At 33.9% G+C, this 22,891-nt stretch overlaps 2 protein-coding genes across 2 annotated transcripts; both read left to right on the plus strand.

The window, feature by feature from the left end:
• The first annotated feature begins 295 nt into the window (after window positions 1-295).
• Window positions 296-11,886, plus strand: LOC149487670 (uncharacterized). The gene is made up of 7 exons (XM_089695782.1): window positions 296-343; window positions 2,813-2,897; window positions 2,981-5,322; window positions 9,662-9,766; window positions 10,522-10,699; window positions 10,933-11,071; window positions 11,157-11,886. Exons 1-7 carry the CDS (start codon window positions 296-298, stop codon window positions 11,884-11,886), a joined length of 3,627 nt encoding a protein of 1,208 aa, XP_089551908.1.
• A 3,294-nt stretch (window positions 11,887-15,180) lies between these two features.
• Window positions 15,181-19,084, plus strand: RagC-D (Ras-related GTP binding C/D). The gene is made up of 8 exons (XM_089696296.1): window positions 15,181-15,370; window positions 15,447-15,580; window positions 15,676-15,904; window positions 16,716-16,811; window positions 16,894-17,112; window positions 17,709-17,851; window positions 18,330-18,478; window positions 18,782-19,084. Exons 1-8 carry the CDS (start codon window positions 15,368-15,370, stop codon window positions 18,949-18,951), a joined length of 1,143 nt encoding a protein of 380 aa, XP_089552422.1. The 5' UTR covers window positions 15,181-15,367; the 3' UTR covers window positions 18,952-19,084.
• Window positions 19,085-22,891: the final 3,807 nt, after the last annotated feature.

Raw genomic sequence — 22,891 nt, forward strand, 5'->3', positions numbered from 1 at the left:
TTAATTTATGAAGAAGTAGACATTAGAGTGACAAAAAATACTTTTTAGTTTTTACCGTCTTGAAACGTTTCATTCCCATGAGAATTTATTTTGGGCACACGAGCGAAGCTGCGAGCAACATCCCAGTATATATTTTATATTTAAATAAATAAAAAATAATAAATAAAGCCACGGATACACTAGGGGACAAATGGAGCAACATGTTGCGGAACATGTTTCTCAACAAATACGTGGGATGTGCCGAGATACATGTCGCGGAACATTTTGTCGACCACACTTCTCAGTGTTTATAGAAATGTCGCCCGAGGAGGTATCATTTCCCAACACTACAGACATTTTAAAGGTACGTTGCGTACGCGACTACACTCGGTGATAAATGGCGCAACACTGACGCGGGACACGTGCGCTCGCTCTCGAGGCGGGAGCAAGCAACACGCCCGGCGTCACGTAAAATGTTGTGGGTCATGTCGCGGGACACTATGCAACGTTGCATCGTCACGTATATTTAGTGTCGCGCGCACAGTCGCGCGTTATGTTGCGGGACAAAATGTTCCCTAGTGTATCCGGGGCTTAAATATTTCAGGACAATTTTCACACACGGCACGATCATCCCATACCTACTAATGCTATGCTTATTGCTTATGCTTTCGCTTTTGTTAGGGAATCCAGATGGCTGATAAACATCTTCTTCTTCTTATATATAAAATTCTCGTGTCACAATGTTAGTCTGCATACTCCTCCGAAACGGGTGGACCGATTCTCATGAAATTTTCTGTGCATATCGGGTAAGTCTGAGAATCGGCCAACATCTATTTTTCATATGTACCACGGGCGAAGCCGGGGCGGACCACTAGTACATATATAATTTTAAATAAATAATTATATAATTGAGACCCAGACACAGAGCAAATATCTATATTTTTATTACTCAAAGACCAAAAGATGGTAAATAAGGCAAATAAAGATCATAGGTTACAGCGGCCGCGGCCGCCCAATCGCGTGAATAACAGAAGTCGAACGATTTGCACCAAAATTCTTATGCTTTTGAAGGCGGTACAATAATGCCATGCTTCTCTGCCCGCCAAACCGACGAAAATACGTTATTTAAAAAGAAACAGGATCAGGCTAAATTTTGCACAGCTTATCAAGTTATGTTCAAGCTCTCTCCTCTTTTAAGTTAAGTTTTAAGTGTTCAAGGCATTACAATGGTATTAGCTCAGATATTAGCTATTATAGTAGAGCCATTTTAATAGGCAACATTTGACAGTTCAACAAAATTCAACAACGTAACCTAGTAACGACGACATAGAATAACATGATATTTCGTTTTGTTAGAACTGCACATTTGCTTAACTTTTTTCAATTACGATTACATATTTATAATAATAATGACCGATGCAACTAATTTTAAGATTTGATTTTACTGATAAACCATTCTAAACATAATAAACATTTTCTTATTGAAAGAACTGACGTTGCTACAATTTTGTGTCAATAAACCTTTTTAGGGTTCCGTAGCCAAAATGGCAAAAACGGAACCCTTATAGTTTCGTCATGTCCGTCTGTCCGTCTGTCCGTCTGTCCGTCTGTCACAGCCGATTTACTCGGAAACTATAAGTACTACAGTGATGAAATTTGATGGGAATATGTGTTGTATGAACCGCTACAAAAATATGACACTAAATAGTAAAAAAAAGAATTGGGGGTGGGGCCCCCCATACATGTAACTGAGGGATGAAATTTTTTTTTTCGATGTACATACCCGTGTGGGGTATCAATGGAAAGGTCTTTTAAAATGATATAAAGTTTTCTAAAAAACATTTTTCTTAAAGTGAACGGTTTTTGAGATATCAGCTCTCAAAGTCGTAAAAAGTATGTCCCCCCCCCTCTATTTTTATAACTACGGGGTATAAAATTCTAAAAAAAATAGAGGTGATGCATGCTAATTAACTCTTTCAACGATTTTTGGTTTGATCAAAGTATCTCTTATAGTTTTTGAGATAGGTTGATTTAACTGTAATTTATTATATTTGCTGCTACGGAACCCTTTGTGCGCGAGCCCGACTCGCACTTGGCCGGTTTTATTTTTTCTTTTTAAATACCAGAGACGTTACTCTAAAAATCGAAATCTGACATCTAGAATCGAATGCATTGATTACTTGGGAATAAAAATCATCATAAATTATTGACATGTGTTTCAAGTTCGATTGACAAATGTTTCAAGTCCGTATCGATTAATTCGCTTTAATCGATGTTTTTAAGCAGGTTACCACCCTATGAAGATAAAATTGATAGACGTCAAATGTTGCCTATTAAATTGGCTCAACTATAGGTACTATTAAGTATTCTGGGCCCTTTTTGGACCATGGTTATTAATTCTATCTGTGCGCTGAGTGGTCACTGAAGAAAAATCATTTTTAATATTATATTGTCAAATTGACATTCTTGATTATTCTTGATATGGTTTTGCTTAGTGGTTTTGTATGATAATATTTGAGTTTTTTAATCATTTTATTGTTAAAGATTTTAATTGGTATAATTATTATAGCATTATATTAACAACGAGGAGGGCGAAACTGCACACTATGTTAGTTAATTTATTTAAATAACAATATAAGTAAACGATATTTTCATATTTATAATACAGATCGAGTCGAAAACAATACAAACGTTAACTTAATCTTATTAATATATTATTATAATATCCCATCTTTATTAATTTGTATCTATCTTACATTTTTAGTATTAAATAATAACAGTAGAACCTGGGGCTGAAGTTTAATTTATTAATCAAGTGTGTGATATTTTTTAGATTTTTAAAATGCAACAGGATAGCATGAGCGACTGTATTTTGGGTACAGTCGTCTACACAAATGATGATCTTGTAAAAAAAATTGGTGGGTAATTCTTTTAATTAGCCTAAAAATTCATTTATTTTATTGTATATTACATGTTACCAATCATTCGCTTTATTTTTTAGAAAGTTTTATAAAATGCCCACGATGTAAACAGAAATTAAAATACTATAGAAGAAAATTACTTAACGTAAACAAATGCAAATACAAAGGCGTATGTGGTCACTGTATAAACGAGTATTTAATTCATAAGACAAGTAAATCTCGATTAGATAAGAAGCCAGTTGCTAGAGAGATATCAGTAAAAAAATATAGCAAAGAAAAGATCAAATCATGGCTTTCAAAAATTGTAGATTTATTAGAAAATAATGTGATTCTTTTAAAAGCAGCAAAACTATCCAAACATGCTCATGCTAAGGAAAAACGGTATAACAGATACGAGCCTTTAACGAACATTGCCGGGCCTAAAATTAATGAAATGTTTAGAACAACTGATGAAATTAACCAGGGAACTTTAATGAGAGAACAAGATCTTATAAAAAAACAAAAACGTGATATAACCTATAATGAAGATGTTCAGTTCGCTACTAGTGCAAGAAATATTCACAAAGCGAAATCTTATGACAATTTTGCAAGTCCACTCGTGAATGATGATGATAACTTAACTTTATCTTCTAAAGATGATATTCGGGAGCGACCATCATTATTACAATATAAGCTACAGAAATTGAAAAAAGATATAGAGGATGAAAAGTCATTTCCAATGGAGATGCACTATGACAAAACAAGATTTGATAAAAATCTTGACACTAAAAATGAAATATTTGCAAAACAAATAGAACAGTACACAAAATCACCTGAAATGTTAAAAATCAATGAGATAATAACAAAATCAAAAGATCGATTAAAATTTAAAAAAAGTAAAAGTCTTTCGAATTTATCTGATGTTTTCGAATTAGAAAAAATAAAACTTTCTGAGAAAGGAAGTGCTATTTCAAATATACAAAAATCCTTTTCTGCAGAACAATTAAAGTTGTCCATAACCGATTTAACAGATAGCATACAAGAGCAAAACTTTAGTTACCTCTTCCTAAAAGAGGAACGTGGTAAAAAAACTATTAAAAGGCAAAAAAGTTCATCAGAAATTATAAAGGAAGTTATGGAAATGTTAAGTGTTCGTGCAGAATTAGAAAAGATAAATAAGGAAAAAGAACGACAAAGAAAAATAGCAGAAGAAGAGAGAAAGAAACAAGCACGACTCGAAAAAGCAGCGAAATTAGCTGAATCAAAGAAAGAATTGGAAACACAAACAGAAAGCTTATCAGTAAAAATAAATGAAGTTGAAAAAAAAGATGAAGTTAATTTAAAAGATAGTAAAAGAGAAAAGAGTGGGGTAAAACCTCAAAGCATTAAGCCTGAAATAAAAGCCAGACAGTCTAAATCAGATAAAGAATCATTAAAGTCAAATAAAAAGGACGAAATGAAAAAGGAAAAGGAAGATCGTGCTACGTTGGAGAAAAATAAAAAAATGAAAGAGAAAGAGGAAAAAGAAGAGCGTCTTAAAATGGAAAAAGAAAGAAAAATGAAAGAGAAGGCTGAAAAGGAGGAGCGTTTAAAAATGGAACAAGAGAAAAAATTAAAAGAAAAAGAGGAAAAAGAGAGAATCAAAAAAGAAAAACAAGAGCAAATGCAAAAGGAAAAAGAGGAACGACGTAAACAAAGGGAAGATCAAGACAATACTTCAAAATTGAAAGAACCTAAAATGGAGCCAAAGTCGAACGTAGCTTCAGAAAAAATACCTATAAACAAACAAGATACAGTAAGGGATGTAGAATTGAAATTAAATAATAAACAAGTAGAAGAAAATAAGCACTTGAAGGCACTTGCAGATGAAAAACAAAAGGAAGAGGCATTTGAAAAAATGGCTCTTGCCAAAACGGAAAGAAATATAAATAAATCCAAAGAAGAACCGACAGTGCAAGAATCCTCTAAACCAAAAGAACAGCCCACGACAAAAGAACTGAACATTAATAAAGTTAAACTAAGAAAAGGTTCGTCTGATGATTTAATACTACAACTAGTTAAAATAAAACAAGCTGAAGAAAAGAAGCAGAAAACAAAACCAGTGCGTTTGTCGGAATTAAATGTATCTTCTTGTACAATGAAAGCTCATCTCAGACATAAATTAAGACGTGGGGTGGAGTGCACGATTTGCGAAGATTCTGAGCTAGAACTCGATGTAGATAACGTTTTATATAACCAAAATAGAGAGAAAGAACCTAATAGTATCATTATAGGTGACAGAATTCTCAAAAATAGGATTCCAAACATTGAGACACCTGTGAAGGGTAATCTGTTTGAGCCCCTATTATTTAAATCACTATTTCAAGAAGAAACCTCATTTGAAGTTAAAGATGACAATGAAAAAAAATCTGAAAAAAATCTTCCCGCACCTTCTATAAGACACGTGAGTTAGCATGGACTTAACTACATAACTATTAACTAGGTTTATTTATATAATTTACATAATTTACACACGGAGACGTATAATAACTATACCTAATTTAATACATAATATAACATAGTTGCACATCAATGTTATAATAATTACAAAAGAAGTAATGGATATCCACTGTGCACATTGCACACACAGTTTTATCTACATTGCAACACACGTTGGTGATTATTTATATAAACGTAGTCTAGGTACACTATAGTAATGTAAAACAGAACGATTGGATTACGTGTTTGTTTTAAATTAATAGGCTCTGAAAGTACTGGATCGATTTTACTAAATCTTTCATCGGCAGAATGCTACATTATTCTTAAGGGACATAATAAGCTATATTTCTCATACCGGTTCAACTTGGGCGGAGCCGGGACATGCGGTTAGAAGAAGATGCACTTGCACGGTTCAGATTCTTTTAGAAGGTTAAAGTATCTCGGTTTTTGAGATATTTGACATTTTCGATAATTCCACTCTTTGCCACCTTCATTTTGGTGGCAAGACTATGAAATCTTACTATCTGTTTGGCATGATGTCCCTCGATAGATCTCGCTATCGATGGTAAAACTAAAATAGTTATAAAGGGGCGCCTTTTGTCATTCAACAAAATGATACGCTCGTTTTGTTTACGTCACAGGATTTATTTTAATATCATTTAAAATTGCAAAGGGTTATTTTTTTTTTAATTTTCGAAAATATTTAATATCTCGAAAACCAAAGCACCTCTTTCCTTATATAAAAAAAATTCAGTACCAGTACCGTACAGTCACGAGCAATAATATATGCCTAGGGGGCGATGTGCAAAAATATCTGTCACTAGAACAAATTCAATAATATCTGTCTGCCCGTATACAGCAAAAATATCTGACATTATTAGGCAGCATAATAAAGTGGCATCAAAATTATATGACGAAAATGTAGAGCAAATAATTGTGACAACCTCTCGAAGCATAAATATGTGACGTCACCTAGGAGGCAATAATATCTGACACAATTTTATATTTCTGTATTGTAAAATATAATCTATTCCTCACAAAAAGCATAAATATGTGACACTAGCTTTCCGCCCGCGGCTTCGCCTGCGTTTTCACAGAAATACCGCATAGTTCCCGTTCACGGCATAAATATGTGACATCAACTAGGTGGCAATAATATCTGACACAATTTCATATTTCTGTATTTTGCATCGATTCCTCACAAAAAGCATAAATATGTGACATCAACTAGGAAGCAATAATATCTGACACAATTTCATATTTCTGTATTTTGCATCGATTCCTCACACAAAGCATAAATATGTGACACCAACTAGGTGGCAATAATATCTGACACAATTTCATATTTCTTTATTTTGCATCGACAAAAAGCATAAATATGTGACATCAACTAGGAAGCAATAATATCTGACACAATTTCATATTTCTGTATTTTGCTTCGATTCCTCACACAAAGCATAAATATGTGACACCAACTAGGTGGCAATAATATCTGACATCAACTAGGAAGCAATAATATCTGACACAATTTTATTTTCAATTTAATTAATATTGAATTAATATAAAATAAATAAATTTTATTTTAACTACGTTGTTTTAAAACATGATTACCATATTAATTAATATGTGCCGTCGTTGTAAACTACATATTGTATGTCTAGATATTATATCCTACTAGCTTAACACTCGCGGCTTCGCTCGCGTTTTCAAAGAAAAACACGCATAGTTTCCGTTCCTGTGGGATTTCCAGGATAAAAGCTCTCATAAGCGTTAATCCAAGTTACCTTCTATGTGTGTGCCAAATTCCATTGTTTTGTCTTTTATTTGTGTGAAAGAGTAACAAACATCCTTACATGATACGAACTTTCGCATTTATAATATTAGAAGGATATCATATCATGACAAAATTAAAGTATTCATATACTTACATGAATACCCACTTGGGTAGATCTATTTTATTTGAAGGTTCAGTGTAACCTTCGTGTATTATTTAGAAATTGTTTTGTTATATTTGACGTTAGCGGCGTTTGACACGATTGCTCCGTTATTCATTTTCATTTACCTATAATATTGCTATTATTTTATTGAGTATCGAAAATTATGGCAAGTTATCATATTATCGTAATTTCATTTAAATAAAAAATATTATACATATTTACAAAATATAATGTGTCTTTTGTTCATATTCTTACCCCAGCAAAATACAAAACACTAATTCAATAAAAAAACGTTTGGCCTTTTTAAAATCCTATCCTATCTTATCCTACTAGTCCTACTATAATCCTACTTCCTATCCTACTAATCTAGTATTATAAATGCGAAAGTTTGTGAAGATGTGTATGTGTGTGTTTGTTACTCTTTCACGCAAATACTACTGAACCGATAACAATGAAATTTAGCAGACATATAAAGGGTAACTTGGGTTAACACATAGGATAGGTTTTATCCCAAAATTCCCACGGGAACGGGAACTATGCGGTATTTCTGTGAAAACGCAGGCGAAGCCGCGGGCGGAAAGCTAGTGTCACATATTTATGCTTTTTGTGAGGAATCAATTATATTTTACAATACAGAAATATAAAATTGTGTCAGATATTATTGCCTCCTAGGTGACGTCACATATTTATGCTTCGAGAGGTTGTCACAATTATTTGCTCTACATTTTCGTCATATAATTTTGATGCCACTTTATTATGCTGCCTACTAATGTCAGATATTTTTGCTGTATACGGGCAGACAGATATTATTGAACCCGTTCTTATGACAGATATTTTTGCTAATCTGCAAATGGTAATATATTTATGCTTCTGACTGTACAAGTACAACGCGAACGTCTTCTACCCGCCCATACCCATAAAATGGGTTTGGATGGGTAGAAAACGTTGTATTTGTACATGGGTTTATCCAAAAGTAATGAAAATCAACATTAAGCAACTAGATCATTGTTAAAATATTTATGCATATCTCTAGATAGTCTTCTTAATAGAAAATATACCTACTTCGTTCTTTTTTTTCTAAAATCATAATTTCCTAAGAAAAAAAAACTTTGACAACATCCTTAAAAACCCCTCGTAAGCGGCTATCACTTCGCTGTCGTCTTTAAATTTTTTGCCTTCGAAGGTGTTTATTGTGCCAAAGAAAGAGAAAGAAATCGCTAGGAGCTAGATCTAACGAATCGAGTGGTTATTCAAGCAGTTGGAGTGCTGATTTTTGAATTGCAGCCATCGCCACTGACGCCTTGTGATGCGATCTTCTTCTCGTCGGATAACATTCTCGGCATCCAACGTGCGGGAGACCTTTTTCATTTGTAATTAGTTTTTGAGAATTTTTTGAACTCTGCCATATAAGATGCCTGTGACCTCAACTATATGTCTGATGGTTATTCTCTGTTCCACCAACACGATATCTTCTATTTTTTCACATTATCTTCAGTGAGGGACGAGGATGGTCGACTTTCGCGATGTTCATCTTCCATGGATGATCTGACCAGCTTAAACTCCTGGACTTAGCGTGCAACCATGGAATATAACTATGGAAGAGCAGACTCCCCCAATGTTTCCACCAAGTGGATGTTTATGTCTTTGTCCTTTGATACATATTTTTTTCAAACAGAGGTGCTTGATGATTTCATTTTTCTTCGCTTTTGATGCAATCTCTTCAACATTTCGTATTCAAATTAATGTAACTTCTTGGAAACGTGGCCTGCTGATAAGATTTTTTTATGCTAGCTTAGTGAGTACTATATGAGCAAGCAAAAAACATTTATTTTTTATTTCTATGTCCACAGGAAATACCCGATTATCATTACTTTTGGATCAACATAGTAGGTATAGTAAAATACTAAAATACGAACTTTTTGTCGTACATAATATTTCAATACAAACTTTTTACATGAAAAAATAATAACGTTCAACTTCATATTCACAATGTCAACATCATTCATTTAATTTTGTTAGCCTTTTTACATTTTGTCTATTAACTATAACTTAGTAAATGTTTTAACTAATTTTGTAATATCTTTATTTTGCAAGAAATAATTATATTTGATATTCAATTTTATTTCGAAAGAATGTCGAAAACTAAAAAAGCCGATACGACTACAAAGGTCCAGAATCAAAATATGTATATCTAAAAGCACGTTTTTACTAGTAAAGATAATAAACATACTCAGTGTTACAAAATACAGTCACAATTTATATCCCTACATAATTATAAATTTATAATGTAGCATCATGTTTTTACATAATTTAAGAAGCGGAACCGCAAAATTTTAAAATATCATCAAGATTTCGTTTATTTTTCAGACGGAGCAAGAAGTTGCCAAAGGTGTTATCCGTTATGCTTTGTCAGATCGTTCGTTTATTGATAAAGGTTGGACTATGCTACCCACTGAAAAAGTTGTGCGAAAAGTATTTTTCTTTTCTTTTTTCTTTATTTGTATGAATTCTCTTTATTTATACAAAATAGCATTTTATAATTTTAGTTTACCCTAGCTAATAGCTTTTCAACTTAACAAATTATAATATACTAACGTATCTATTGCCCCTTCCCATAAGTATTATTAGGATGTTTGTATGTATGTTTGTGACTATTTCAGAAAAAAAGCTATATATTATAGGTTTCTATTAATAATTAAACTAACATACTTATACCACAGACTAATAATTATATACTACGAATACAACTATACAACATATACTAATATTATAAAGCTGAAGAGTTTGTTTGTTTGTTTGAACGCGCTAATCTCAGGAACTACTGGTCCGATTAGAAAAATTATTTCGGTGTTAGCATAGACTAATAATAATATACTACGTCTACAAGTGTTAGGTAGCATATTTATCGAGGAAGAATATAACATCACGCTAAGGCCAATCTAAGGATCCACGCGGGTGAAACCGCGCGGCACAGCTAGTAGGTTATAAGTATGTAGATACGTCATATTAACTCATGAGTTACTTTCTGCAAGCTACTAGTTATTATTCTGTGCTTTCTGTTACTCATGAGTTAATGTTGTCGAGTTGAGTTAAATTCATTTTTAACGGTGGATTCACGCACGGGTGAAACCGCAGACACACACACACGGCACATCTATAATTGTCTTTATAGTTATATTTTGTTTTTTGACTATTACAAATACTTATATCCTCTTACAATATAATAGATGAACGTCTACCGTATGAGGCCCGCACATCCTGAATTTGATTGGTTCGAACATAATAAAAATAAAAAGATAATGCTATATGACACCGAAGAGAAACTAGCAGAATTTGATGACAACGGGAAGGGTCGCTGGTTTTATAGAAATGGAAGAAAAGCTCTCGATTATTATGACGCTGAAGGTAATTGACGTGTAAATATATTGAACTAGTCACTCATCGGGCTCTCTATGGATAAAAATAATAAAATATTAGCTATCATTCAGTAATAATGTCGCTTCTGTTGTAGAAATATTTTTTTTACTTAATATTAGTCGTGTAATTTTGTCATTTTGGTCACAAATATTGTAAAATTTAAAAATGCAAATCGTTTCACTATAAGATGTTGTTACAATTATTAAAATGACTCTTTTCAGAAATAAATGCCCAGCAAAGGTTTGTTATATACAGTAATGGGGAACCTGATGAAAGAGGTCGTGCACGACCCTATACAATTCTGGCTACCTTTGATTATTTAGGAAACGGAATTGTTTTTGATCACAGTGGAAAAATAAGGTACTTAAATTAAAAATAGTTACTCTAGCATTGATATAATGGCCACAGTAGACTTTAATAAAAAAAATTCTTCTTTTGTTTTAAGGCTTAAATATAACCAGACTGAAGGGGTTGTCCTTGATAGAAATATAGGTCCCGTGTCTCATTGGAAATGGCACACATTAAACGATCCCCCAGTACTACAGCAAGTTATGATTGACACTCAAATGGCACATAAAGACCCTGACATATTGAAACTTGGTGGGCATGGTGATGAAAAACCGAGAAACGATAACGAAGAAATGCTCGCAATTGAATTTGATAATTTTATTAAAGAAAAAAGTAAAAAGTTAACTCAAAAGTTCAAGCCTTTTCAAATTAAAATGAAAGCACTTAAAATAAATGAAAATTTTTCATTGAAGGTTCTTGATCAGGCCACAGTGTACTTGATATTTAGAGATGGATCTGCTAATTTAAAATTGAATATAGGAATGATCCTAGATCACAAGGAAATTGTCGATACAGATACGGCTGAAGTTGGAGAAGTCTCTAATAGCTTAGAACGTTTTCCGGCACGAACAGATAGTTTAGCGGGCTTGCAACAAAGCGTAGCATACGCCCAACGAATCGAAAGGGGTAGACTAGAAAGGGAGCGTCGATTGCGACCTAGTCAATCATGCGCAAGTGCTGATAAACTTACAGCTGGTGCATCAAGACCTTTACGAATTCCCTTTCGTACGGCTTCATCAAGTACATCTACGAATACGACTGGATGTTGTTGTCGATGTAGAAAGCCTTCGACGAAAAATATTTATTATGACACACGATTAATTTAATAAAGCATATAAAATAATAACTGTACAATTTTACATAAGTTTTGTGAATAAGTTGTTTTAAGAAAATTCATTTGTTTTGATCTATACACGAAATGTTTGCAATCGAATTCAGATATTCGCGAATAGCGCGCCATTCGCGAGAGAAAAGTATTTTATTTCAAACTAGCGGTCCGCCCCGGCTTCGCCCGTGGTACATATTTACGTTTTCTCTACATAAGAACCATCCTCGTACTTCAATGAATATAATAGAAAAGAATTATCGAAATCGGTTCAGCCGTTCACACGTGATGCCGTGACAACGCGAAACGGGTGCAGACCCGCCGCCTTTTTATAGCTCCCGCCGCGAAGCGCGTCGAACGCGGCAACTGATAGGTACACAAAAATAATCCTTATGGCATGATTCTGTATTCACGCGCGATGACTTATAGCGTATTTCATGTATAACTTTGGTGTTTCTACACCGATTTACATGATTCTTTTACTATAACCTGCCCAGGAGTATGAAGAATAATTGTGCCAAATTTGGTTAAAATCCGTCGTGTAGTTTTAGTTTCTATAACGAATATACAGATAGACAGACAGACAGATAGACAGACACACAGACAGACAAAAATTTTACTGATTGCATTTTTGGCATCAGTAGATCGCTACTGATGCTATAATGCTCAAAAAAAAACTATGAAGGGGTGATAAGGGATCGCCCTTATCACCCCTTCATAGTTTTTTTTTAAATATATTTCATGTACAGAATTGGCCTCTCTACAGATTTATTATAAGTATAGATTAGTTTCTATAACGAATATACAGACAGACAGACAGACAGATAGACAGACAGACAGACAGACAAAAATTTTACTGATTGCATTTTTGGCATCAGTAGCGATCCCTTATCACCCCTTCATAGTTTTTTAAAGTGAAACTTTTATTACATCGTCTCAAACTTTTTGGTCTGTGTAGCGCATGTCGCGTGTATCGCGGCTGCTGAGTAGGTATACCTACTCGGCAGCCGACCGTCACGCGACATGCGCTACACGAAGCAGTGTTCGGAACCGCTCGAACAGTTTCACTTTTACCGTGGTTTCATAAAACCACACAACATTTTTTTTTAAATACCTATATTTCATGTACAGAATTGGCCTCTCTACAGATTTATTATAAGTATAGATTAATTATGACAATAAATTACAGATTAAATAGGTATCAATTACACATGTCCAGGATTTTTTCAGTCAACCCATCTTTAATAGATTTTTTAATAGACTACATTTATTATAAAATTTGTCTCATTCTATTATCACGCCGGTGAAGGTCGACCTATATTCGGATCTTAGACCATATCGCTTAAAGGACTATCGAGTATTGATTGATGAAAACCTTTCAACACAATAATAAAAAAATGTTTCCAATATTCTTGCGGAAAGTAACCATAAATATAAAGAATAACATAGAAAGAAAGGGCTATTTTTTAGATGTATATTTTCTTATGTCTGATTTGAATTGAATACCAGTATTTATACATTGACCATAGACGCCAGCGTCTGGCAAACTCTAGTACTAGCAAGTACTAGTGTTCTGTGGGCTCTCGTGTCACGTCTGGCAAGCGTCTGGCACATTATTTCAGGCACAGCGCCGCGCTAGAAATTAGCCTGGATACAAACTTTCAGGTTTTTCGATCAGAAATTCAGATTCTCGATTCATAAAATTTCAGATCTCTGAAATTTTCGAATGTGGTTATTTTAACTTGGTCCATAAGATATCTAAGGCGATAGACAGATGGACAAACACAGGCTGTTTTCCAATTACAGAGCATAATGCGACCTAGTGCTGTAATTGAAAAACGGGGACAGATATTCAGGGTAGTCTCAGTAATAGGATCCCGATCTGTACAGCCGAACCCTAAAAACAAATGCTATGCTTTTTCCGTTCGGATTTCGGAAATACATGATTTGCTAGCTTAACTTTAAGGCCGGCCACATACATCAGTTTTCCTGATACGTTTTCCTGATCCGTTTTCCGAATCAGGGCCTCAGAACGCAGTAAATTCATACAAAAGCAATGAATGTCACACACATTCGATAACTTTCCGTACGGTTTTTTCTCCGTCCGTTCTTTCCGAATGCAAGCCCATGCATCAGGAATTCCTGACGGAAAAAAAACGAAACGGATGCAAAGCTTACATACTTACATTTTGTATGGCCCGCCACACACATTCGAAATTCCGAACGGAACATTAGTCAGCGCAGCGCGATCGAGCTGAGCGGACCCGTACCGTAGTTATTGTTGGGACACCCACGAATACGTAATATTTAATTATTATTCACGATGAGTGACATTGAACAGTTAATAATTGGTGTAGAGGGGTACCCATGCCTGTGGGACCTTAATAACGAAGATTATCATAACAGGGATATGAAAGATCTTGCTTGGCAACAAAATGCTCTAGGCGATAAAATGAACATGATAAAACTTTTTACAAAATAAACATAATTATTTATTTCATAACTATTGTTATTACATATATTATCCATTGAAATGTTACATTTTTTAGGCCTAATCTTGCGTTTTTTAGAGGACGTAATTTTATTTTTTTGATATGTAGGGGGGGTCAGTGTGAAGCTAAAACCAAGTTTGTGGGGTGATTTGTGGGGTGCCATCTTGAAAATAGCGGTTGAAATGGTTTTTACGATATATCTCTTACACTATTTATCCGATATTTTTTTTTTTTTAACATTATTTATTGTAAATTAAATTCTCTACAACTTTGGTCCATAAGTTTTTGTTGTAGAACTATAAATAAAAAAGTTATAAGCGAAAATGTTCATTAATTATTAGAGTAATTTATATTTTTCAATAAAACTTTTTTTTTATCATTTTACGAAGAAATGATATCAGATCATTTTTGTAGATTGTATTTCGAGGAACAACTTTTCGAACGAAATTCATGCTTCTTCCAAACGTGTGCACTCCACTGAAGCTACTCCAAGACTAATCTCGATATTACGAACGGAAAAAAAAAGGATGTGTGTGGTAGTCGTACGGAATTTTTCGTGATACGGTTTCAGAATCAGGAAAACTGATGTATGTGGCCGGCCCCGAGGGCCGGCCTAATAGCTTCGCTTCTAAATTCCCTGGGACATCCGGAAGTGCCTAAAGATCCTTGCGTCTGTGTCCTTGCGGCACTTCAAGTGTTTATTCTATGCCTTCTATGGTCAATAACGTCAAGAAAAGTCAGTGTCAATCATGTCAATTGTCAATGTTCAATTTTCATGTCATAACTCATAGAAGTTGACGTTTCACTTTAGAAGTTTAGTATGTATTGGTGGAAGATTTCCTTTTGTATGTAATTTCTTCTAATAAACGATATTTTACAAAATATTTATAATAATATAATATCTTGGTATTCAGTTAGAATTACATTGTTTATCGATATTGTATGTGCAATGTAATTATTCGGTAAAATTTAGCATCTGAATTTTTCAAAATGGTATGTATCTTATAAATCTGAAACATTGTTTTATACCATGGCTTTTTAATTGTTGCGTTATATATTCTATTTTTAGAGTTACCAAGATGAATATGTGGGCTCCTTTCCTAAGGACTTTAGTTATGGACCGTTTGAGCAAAATGGTGAAAGTGATAATGGGTCATTACAGGAAGATCATAAACCCAGAATTCTTCTTATGGGTCTGAGGAGGTGTATATCCCTGATGTTATTTGTTTAATTTAATCATGTCTGTGATTTGTGTGTAAACAAAAATTATAAAATTGTTTGTGTGATTGAAATTGCAGGTCAGGAAAATCTTCTATTCAAAAAGTAGTTTTTCACAAGATGTCACCAAATGAAACATTATTTTTGGAATCAACAAACAAAATTGTTAAAGATGATATCAACAATAGTAGTTTTGTACAATTTCAAATATGGGATTTTCCAGGTCAGATAGATTTTTTTGATGCAACATTTGATTCTGATACCATATTTGGTGGATGTGGTGCACTCGTTTTTGTTATTGATGCCCAGGTACTAGAATTAAATTATTAATTTCTCATAAGCAGTATAATAAAATAATTTGGAAAATCCAAAAGTGCACGCCTCATAATTTTTTTTTAATAAATATTTATTAATTATTATTTTTGTTTATTTAATAACAATTAAACCACATCGAATCAGACCCTGAAAAATGAAAGGGTTCTATTCCTGAGCATACTCAAGCGTAAGAGAAAAAAAAAGACTCGATTAGTAAAGTATTCGGTCGCTATCGTGTTAACAAGAAAAAGGATCCGCACATACAGACACACGGACGTCCAAGACAGAACTTTTTTAAACTGTTTTTTAACTAGTTTAAATAACAAAAATGACATCAAAAATATCATGAACGTTAAAAATAGTGCTTTTTCTTAATATGTGTGTGTATGTATTATCTTACAAGTGCAATGTATGATACATAAAGACATTTTAAGTTTGAAAAATCAGATGTTTTGCGCGAAGTGACAGTAGTACCCACCTCAACGCTTCGCTTATGAGGCGTGCAATTATGGAATGTTAGCCATTAAACATTAATTTAATTCTATCCATACCATTGTTCTATGAGAAATGAAGTTCAGTAGGTATTTCTTAATTTTGTGGTATAATATATCTATGGCTTATAATTTTTTTAATCTTTTTGGCAGGAGATAGCTTGTTTTGTAAGAATGATATGAATAGATGGGTGCTTGTTTTATTGATTTGAACATATGTAATGCAAGAGACATAATAACATTAAATATAAAGAAGCAGTTACAATAACTTTGTTGTATTTTAAATATAAAGGCTAACTTAATCTTTTTTTTAGGATGACTATCAAGATGCCCTAGATAAGTTACAACTGACAGTAACTAAAGCATATAGAGTTAATAGCAATATAAAATTTGAAGTTTTTATTCACAAAGTGAGTATTAATATTGATTATTTAATTTTTAAACAATTCTTTTCATAGTTATTTGTATAAATAATGCTGTGTACATTTATAGGTTGATGGCCTTAATGATGACTACAAAATGGAAACACAAAGGGACATACATCACAGAGCCACGGAAGATTTGGCAGAAGCTGGCCTTGAACATGTCCACTTATCATTTCACTTGACCTCCATTTATGATCATTCAATATTTGAAGCTTTCAGCAAAGTAGTACAAAAGCTAATACCCCAACTGCCTACATTAGAAAACCTTCTCAATATTTTAATATCTGTATGTATATAGATTATAAATAATTAATTATAACTATTACTTAGTTAATTTATTGTGAAGTTTCACATCATTACACAATTGCACGCCTCATAAGCGAAGCGTTGAGGTGGGTACTACTGTCACTTCGCGCAAAACATCTGATTTTTCAAACTTAAAATGTCTTTATGTATCATACATTGCACTTGTAAGATAATACATACACACACATATTAAGAAAAAACACTATTTTTAACGTTCATGATATTTTTGATGTCATTTTTGTTATTTTAAACTAGTTAAAAAACAGTTTAAAAAAGTTCTGTCTTGGACGTCCGTGTGTCTGTATGTGCGGATCCTTTTTCTTGTTAACACGATAGCGACCGAAATACTTTACTAATCGAGTCTTTTTTTTTCTCTTACACTTGAGTATGCTCAGGAATAGAACCCTTTCATTTTTCAGGGTCTGATTCGATGTGGTTTAATTGTTATTAAATAAACAAAAATAATAATTAATAAATATTTATTAAAAAAAAATTATGAGGCGTGCACTTTTGGATTTTCCAAATTATTTTTTTTTTATTTGCAGTATATATCTTAATATTTTGTATTCATTTCAGAATTCAGGGATAGAAAAAGCGTTTCTTTTTGATGTTGTTTCTAAAATCTACATTGCCACCGATAGTTCTCCTGTGGACATGCAAAGTTATGAACTCTGCTGTGATATGATAGATGTTGTTATTGATATATCATGTATCTATGGGTATGTATAATAATTAATCAATCTTTAATTATTGGAATACATATAGACTTGAACAATGTTAAATAGAGATTCTGTCTACAGCAGATAGAAACTATATAAAATAGTGAATAAGATTCTTATTAGAATTTACACTACTACACTAGTATATAATTAGTATATTATTAGACTGCAATGCCAGTGAAGTCACGGGAGCTAGCGTTGTATATACTTCTTCAAAAATGTTTAATATTATATATTGCTCTAATTGGATTCAATGGGATAGCAAATCAGTTACACAATTTAAATTGCTGCTAATATATTATGTATAATGAATTAACTTGACAATACAATTTCTGCTTTGTGTTCTGGTTGACTCACATCAGTGCTCAGTTGAGTCATGAAAAAATAATGATTAATTGATTTCTCAATGCGTATTAAAACTACATTATGTCATATTATTACTTGCTATTTATGAACAAATTTTTGTTTCTCTTTCCAGTATGGTTGATGATACGGAAGCCAATACATTCAATAGTCAAAGTTCAAGTCTCATAAAATTAAACAATGGGACAGTTTTATACTTGAGAGAAGTAAACAAGTTTTTAGCACTTGTTTGTATTTTACGAGAGGAAAATTTTCAGAAACAAGGTAATTCATAGAATAGGTCAAAGATGACTATTATATAGGGAGATATGATTAATTAGCCAGATCAATGTTTCAAACAATATATTTAATAGACAACTAAACTCAGCCATAAATATAAAACTGATGAAAATGAATACTGTTGAGAAATTGTTAACTCTTCAGATATTTTGTAAAATACACAGTTTATTTAATAAACTTGAGATTGTCATTCAATAATATATTGATGCAACATGGTGCAATTTTTATTTGTAACATACATAAAACATGTTTGAATTAAAAATGTTAAATAGCAACAAATCTTTTCAGGCGTTATAGACTACAATTTCTTATGCTTTCGGGATGCGATTACGCAAGTGTTTGAATTGCGTAATAAATCACAAAATGCAGTCATATCACGAAGCGACATTGATCTTCCTAATGGTGCAGGCGATTCGGTCGACAATACTTCAAGCCACCCAGCATTACCTCTACCATAGCACAATATACATCATCATTCTCGTTACCCCTAAATATAAAGTTTATCATTTCATTTTATATGTACATCAGATATTAAGTGTATACTTATTGTAAAGAAAGAAAATATTATTATAAAGAACATGTTTATTTTCACTTTGTATTATTTATTTAACCCTTAACAATGACCACTCATGAAACCTAATATAATTATATTAGACCTTGTTAAGAACCCTTGAAAGAAGTTTTAAGTGGTGAGCGGTGATAACCTTAACTCCCTCAATCACCCCATTCACACACACAACCCTCGTTATAACTTATAGGCGCCGTATTTCCTAGTTTTTATTAGGTACCCTTGATCCAATTTTTTTTGACCGCCTCCTTGGTACCTACAGTGGTTGACGCGTGAGCGTAGAACCGAGGGGTCCTGGGTTCGATTCCCGGTGGAGACGAAGAAAAAGAAAAATGTCTCGGTCTGGTAGGACACAGAAGGCTGATCACCAACTTGTCCCTAAAGAAAATCGATCAATGAAACAGATGTAATGTAGATAATACATCTGCCCCTTACCCCACTACGGGGATACGGGACTTCACTTTTTTTTTATCCAATTTTACATACGAATTATTGACATTTTTTTATACCAATAACTCCCAATTTTAAAATTTGATTTATATACCGTTTCAAATGCGGGCAATGTAATATTTTATTATTTACTATTTGCGCCCCGCGGTTTCAACCGCGCGCTTGAATGAGTTTTTCTTTTAATCCTAATGTTCCTGTGGCTGTTGGAACTTCGGTTTAAAAAAATAGCCTAAGTTATAATAACAGCTATCTTAAGTGAAAGTCCCGTCAAAATCTGTCCAACCATTCCTGAGATTAGTTGGAACAAACAGACAGACAAAAATTGTTGTTACATAATAGTGCAAAGTCAAACAAAATGCATGGTCACCCTAACCACAGCCTTAGGGTGACAAATCAACATCGAGCTATGCTGCGCTGTACTGCGCTGTGCTGTGTTTGGTCAACTCGCTCGTCTAATATTTTAATGAGGATACAAACAACCCATGCTGTGCTGCGCTGTGTGAGGCTACGCTCTGTTTAAAAACGCAGCAGTCTCGAGCGAGGCGCGCTACCCGCCGTGCTGGGCCGCGCTGTGCCGAACTGCGCTATGTTTTTATGGAGCTCTGCCATGCTGCGCTGTGTCGAGCTATGCTAGGTTTGCAGCACGCTGCGTGCCCCTCCATTGCCGCATTAAATTCATTAAAATTCTCCGTATTTTTCACGTATGGTGTGAGGTACCGTAACTGAACTCTTTTAACGACAAAATAACACATAAAATATCCATATCCGCTTCTTCTTCACTTTCATCGGATTCAACTATGTCGTAATGTTTACGTTTTTTTGAAAATAGGGTCATATTTGACGAGATAAACGACTACACGAGCTGCTGATTACTTTATACTGAGCTAGATTGTTAGACCTTCCTATACTCGCGCCAATTTTTGTAACACCTATACTCGCTCACGGTGTCACAGACCGATAGTGTTTACCCCTACACTATATATATTTACTAAGAAAACCGACAACTATAACAATTTTTTTAAAGTTTAGGATGTTCTGAAACAAAATAGTGATATTGATCATGCTTAGTTTTTTAATTATTTTACTGACCTATAGTCTATCACAAATCAGTCCTCGAATTTGAGATGTTTTTCTTAAGTACTAGGGAAAAAAAACAGCACTTCTTTTTCAAAACAAAATAAACTTCTAAGTAATAATAATAAACATATCAAAGCACATATTTATCTATGTTTGGCTTAGTTTTGAGCCTTGTCTGTCCATCTTTTCCCAAGTAAAAATCACGGGAACTTCAGATATCTCTTCATTGTCATCGTCTTGCTCGGTGTCGTATGTCTCTTCTTGTACCTCCACGTTGTCTTCCACCTCACTGTCATTTTCGTCTTCATAGCAGAACCAAAACTTGATTCTTCCAGCAACAATCTGATTTGATCATCGTTCATTTTGACATGAAGTATGGCCTAAAAAATTGGTCAAAATATAATTTAGAGCAACATTCATACATATATTTTACTATACATACTTCATAAAGTATTCAAAGTCTTAAAAAATATATAAATGTACAAAATATATAATATTAATACTTACACAAAAAGTTGCACCTATACTCGCGTCGGTCTCATGGACCGATGGGCGCCAAATGCCATGATACGTGAACTTCTGCCGACCACGCGACCTGCACTAAAATGAAGTTAGCCCCAAATCCGGAAACTAGCAAGGAACTCGACTTCACAGGATTTACCTGCATAAAAATAATTACGAAAATGTGTTTCGTCGGTCTCACAGACCAACGCGCGAGTATAGGAAGGTTAAAAACGTAGCTTAAGAAACACAGCACAGCACAGCGCAGTACAGCGCAGCATCGTTTAGGGTGACAAATCAACATCCAGCTATGCTGCGCTGTACTGCGCTGTGCTGTGTTTGGTCAACTCGCTCGTCTAATATTTTAATGAGGATACAAACAAACCATGCTGCGCTGCGCTGTGTGAGGCTACGCTCTGTTTAAAAACGCAGCAGTCTCGAGCGAGGCGCGCTACCCGCCGTGCTGAGCCGCGCTGTGCCGAACTGTGCTATGTTTTTATGGAGCTCTGCCATGCTGCGCTGTGTCGAGCTTATCACTACATAGTATAAAATAAAGTCGCTTTCTCCGTCCCTATGTCCCTATATCCCTTTGTACGCTTAAATCTTTGAAACTACGCAACGGATTTTGATGCAGTTTTTTTTAATAGATAGAGTGATTCAAGAGGAAGGTTTATATGTATAATAAAATCCATTAAATAGTGGAGAAGTACTGTTATTTTTGAGGTTTCTAATGTGATGTCGTAAAAAATTACATTTATTCCGCTTACATTGCAAACGCAGGCTGAACGCCCTACGAGTTTTATCAAAATAATGTACTAAGTATTTATACACATTGAAAAGGTCTACAGAAAAGTCCGCGATGGTATATGTCTATCTCTTATGGATAACCCACAATAACTTATTTTTGTCATTTACTTTTTACGACAAATAATGGCTAATTTTCGAAGCGATTTTAACCAATACAGCATTAATCCTTAACCAATTAAATACCTGGAATACATTGTTCATTTAATATATTATGGCCCTTTACACCGTATGATTTAAGTGAATATTTTCGAAGATATTACAGATTTAAAAATTGCGGGACGTAGCGTTTGCGGCGGTACCGGCCGGCCGCCCGGCTAAACTAAGCTAAACTAAAAAAATGTTGTGTGGTTTTATGAAACCACGGTAAAAGTGAAACTGTTCGAACGGTTCCGAACACTGCTTTGTGTAGCGCATGTCGCGTGACGGTCGGCTGCCAAGACCAAAAAGTTTGAGACGATGTAATAAAAGTTTCACTTTAAAAACAGAACTTCTTTTTCAAAACAAAATAAACTTCTAAGTAATAATAATAAACATATCAAAGCACATATTTATCTATGTTTGGCTTAGTTTTGAGCCTCGTCTGTCCATCTTTTCCCAAGTAAAAATCATGGGAACTTCAGATATCTCTTCATTGTCATCGTCTTGCTCGGTTTCGTATGTTTCTTCTTGTATCTCCACGTTGTCTTCCACCTCACTGTCATTTTCGTCTTCATAGCATAAACAGAACTTGATTCTTCCAGCAACAATCTGATTTGATCATCGTTCATTTTGACATGAAGTATGGCCTAAAAAATTGGTCAAAATGTAATTTAGAGCAACATTCATACATATATTTTACTATACATACTTCGTAAAGTATTCAAAGTCTTAAAAAATATATAAATGTATAAAATATATAATATTAATACTTACACAAAAACTTGCACCTATACTCGCGTCGGTCTCACGGACCGATTGGCGCCAAATGCTATGACACGTGAACTTCTGCCGACCAC

The sequence above is a fragment of the Colias philodice genome, chromosome 6 (assembly GCF_061535455.1).
Source record: "Colias philodice isolate Cphi_HAF_F1 chromosome 6, ilColPhil1 Martin Lab GWU primary, whole genome shotgun sequence".
NCBI lineage: Eukaryota > Metazoa > Arthropoda > Insecta > Lepidoptera > Pieridae > Colias > Colias philodice.

Excerpts from the sequence above, each read along its gene's own strand:
- RagC-D (XM_089696296.1), top strand. Across the intron at positions 17,852-18,329 it reads GATATATCATGTATCTATGG|TATGGTTGATGATACGGAAG; the intron begins GTATGTATAATA and ends TTCTCTTTCCAG. Across the intron at positions 18,479-18,781 it reads GGAAAATTTTCAGAAACAAG|GCGTTATAGACTACAATTTC; the intron begins GTAATTCATAGA and ends AAATCTTTTCAG.
- LOC149487670 (XM_089695782.1), top strand. The coding sequence starts at position 296 with ATGTCGCCCGAGGAGGTATCATTTCCCAACACTACAGACATTTTAAAG. Across the intron at positions 344-2,812 it reads ACACTACAGACATTTTAAAG|ATTTTTAAAATGCAACAGGA; the intron begins GTACGTTGCGTA and ends GATATTTTTTAG. Across the intron at positions 2,898-2,980 it reads TGATCTTGTAAAAAAAATTG|AAAGTTTTATAAAATGCCCA; the intron begins GTGGGTAATTCT and ends TTTATTTTTTAG.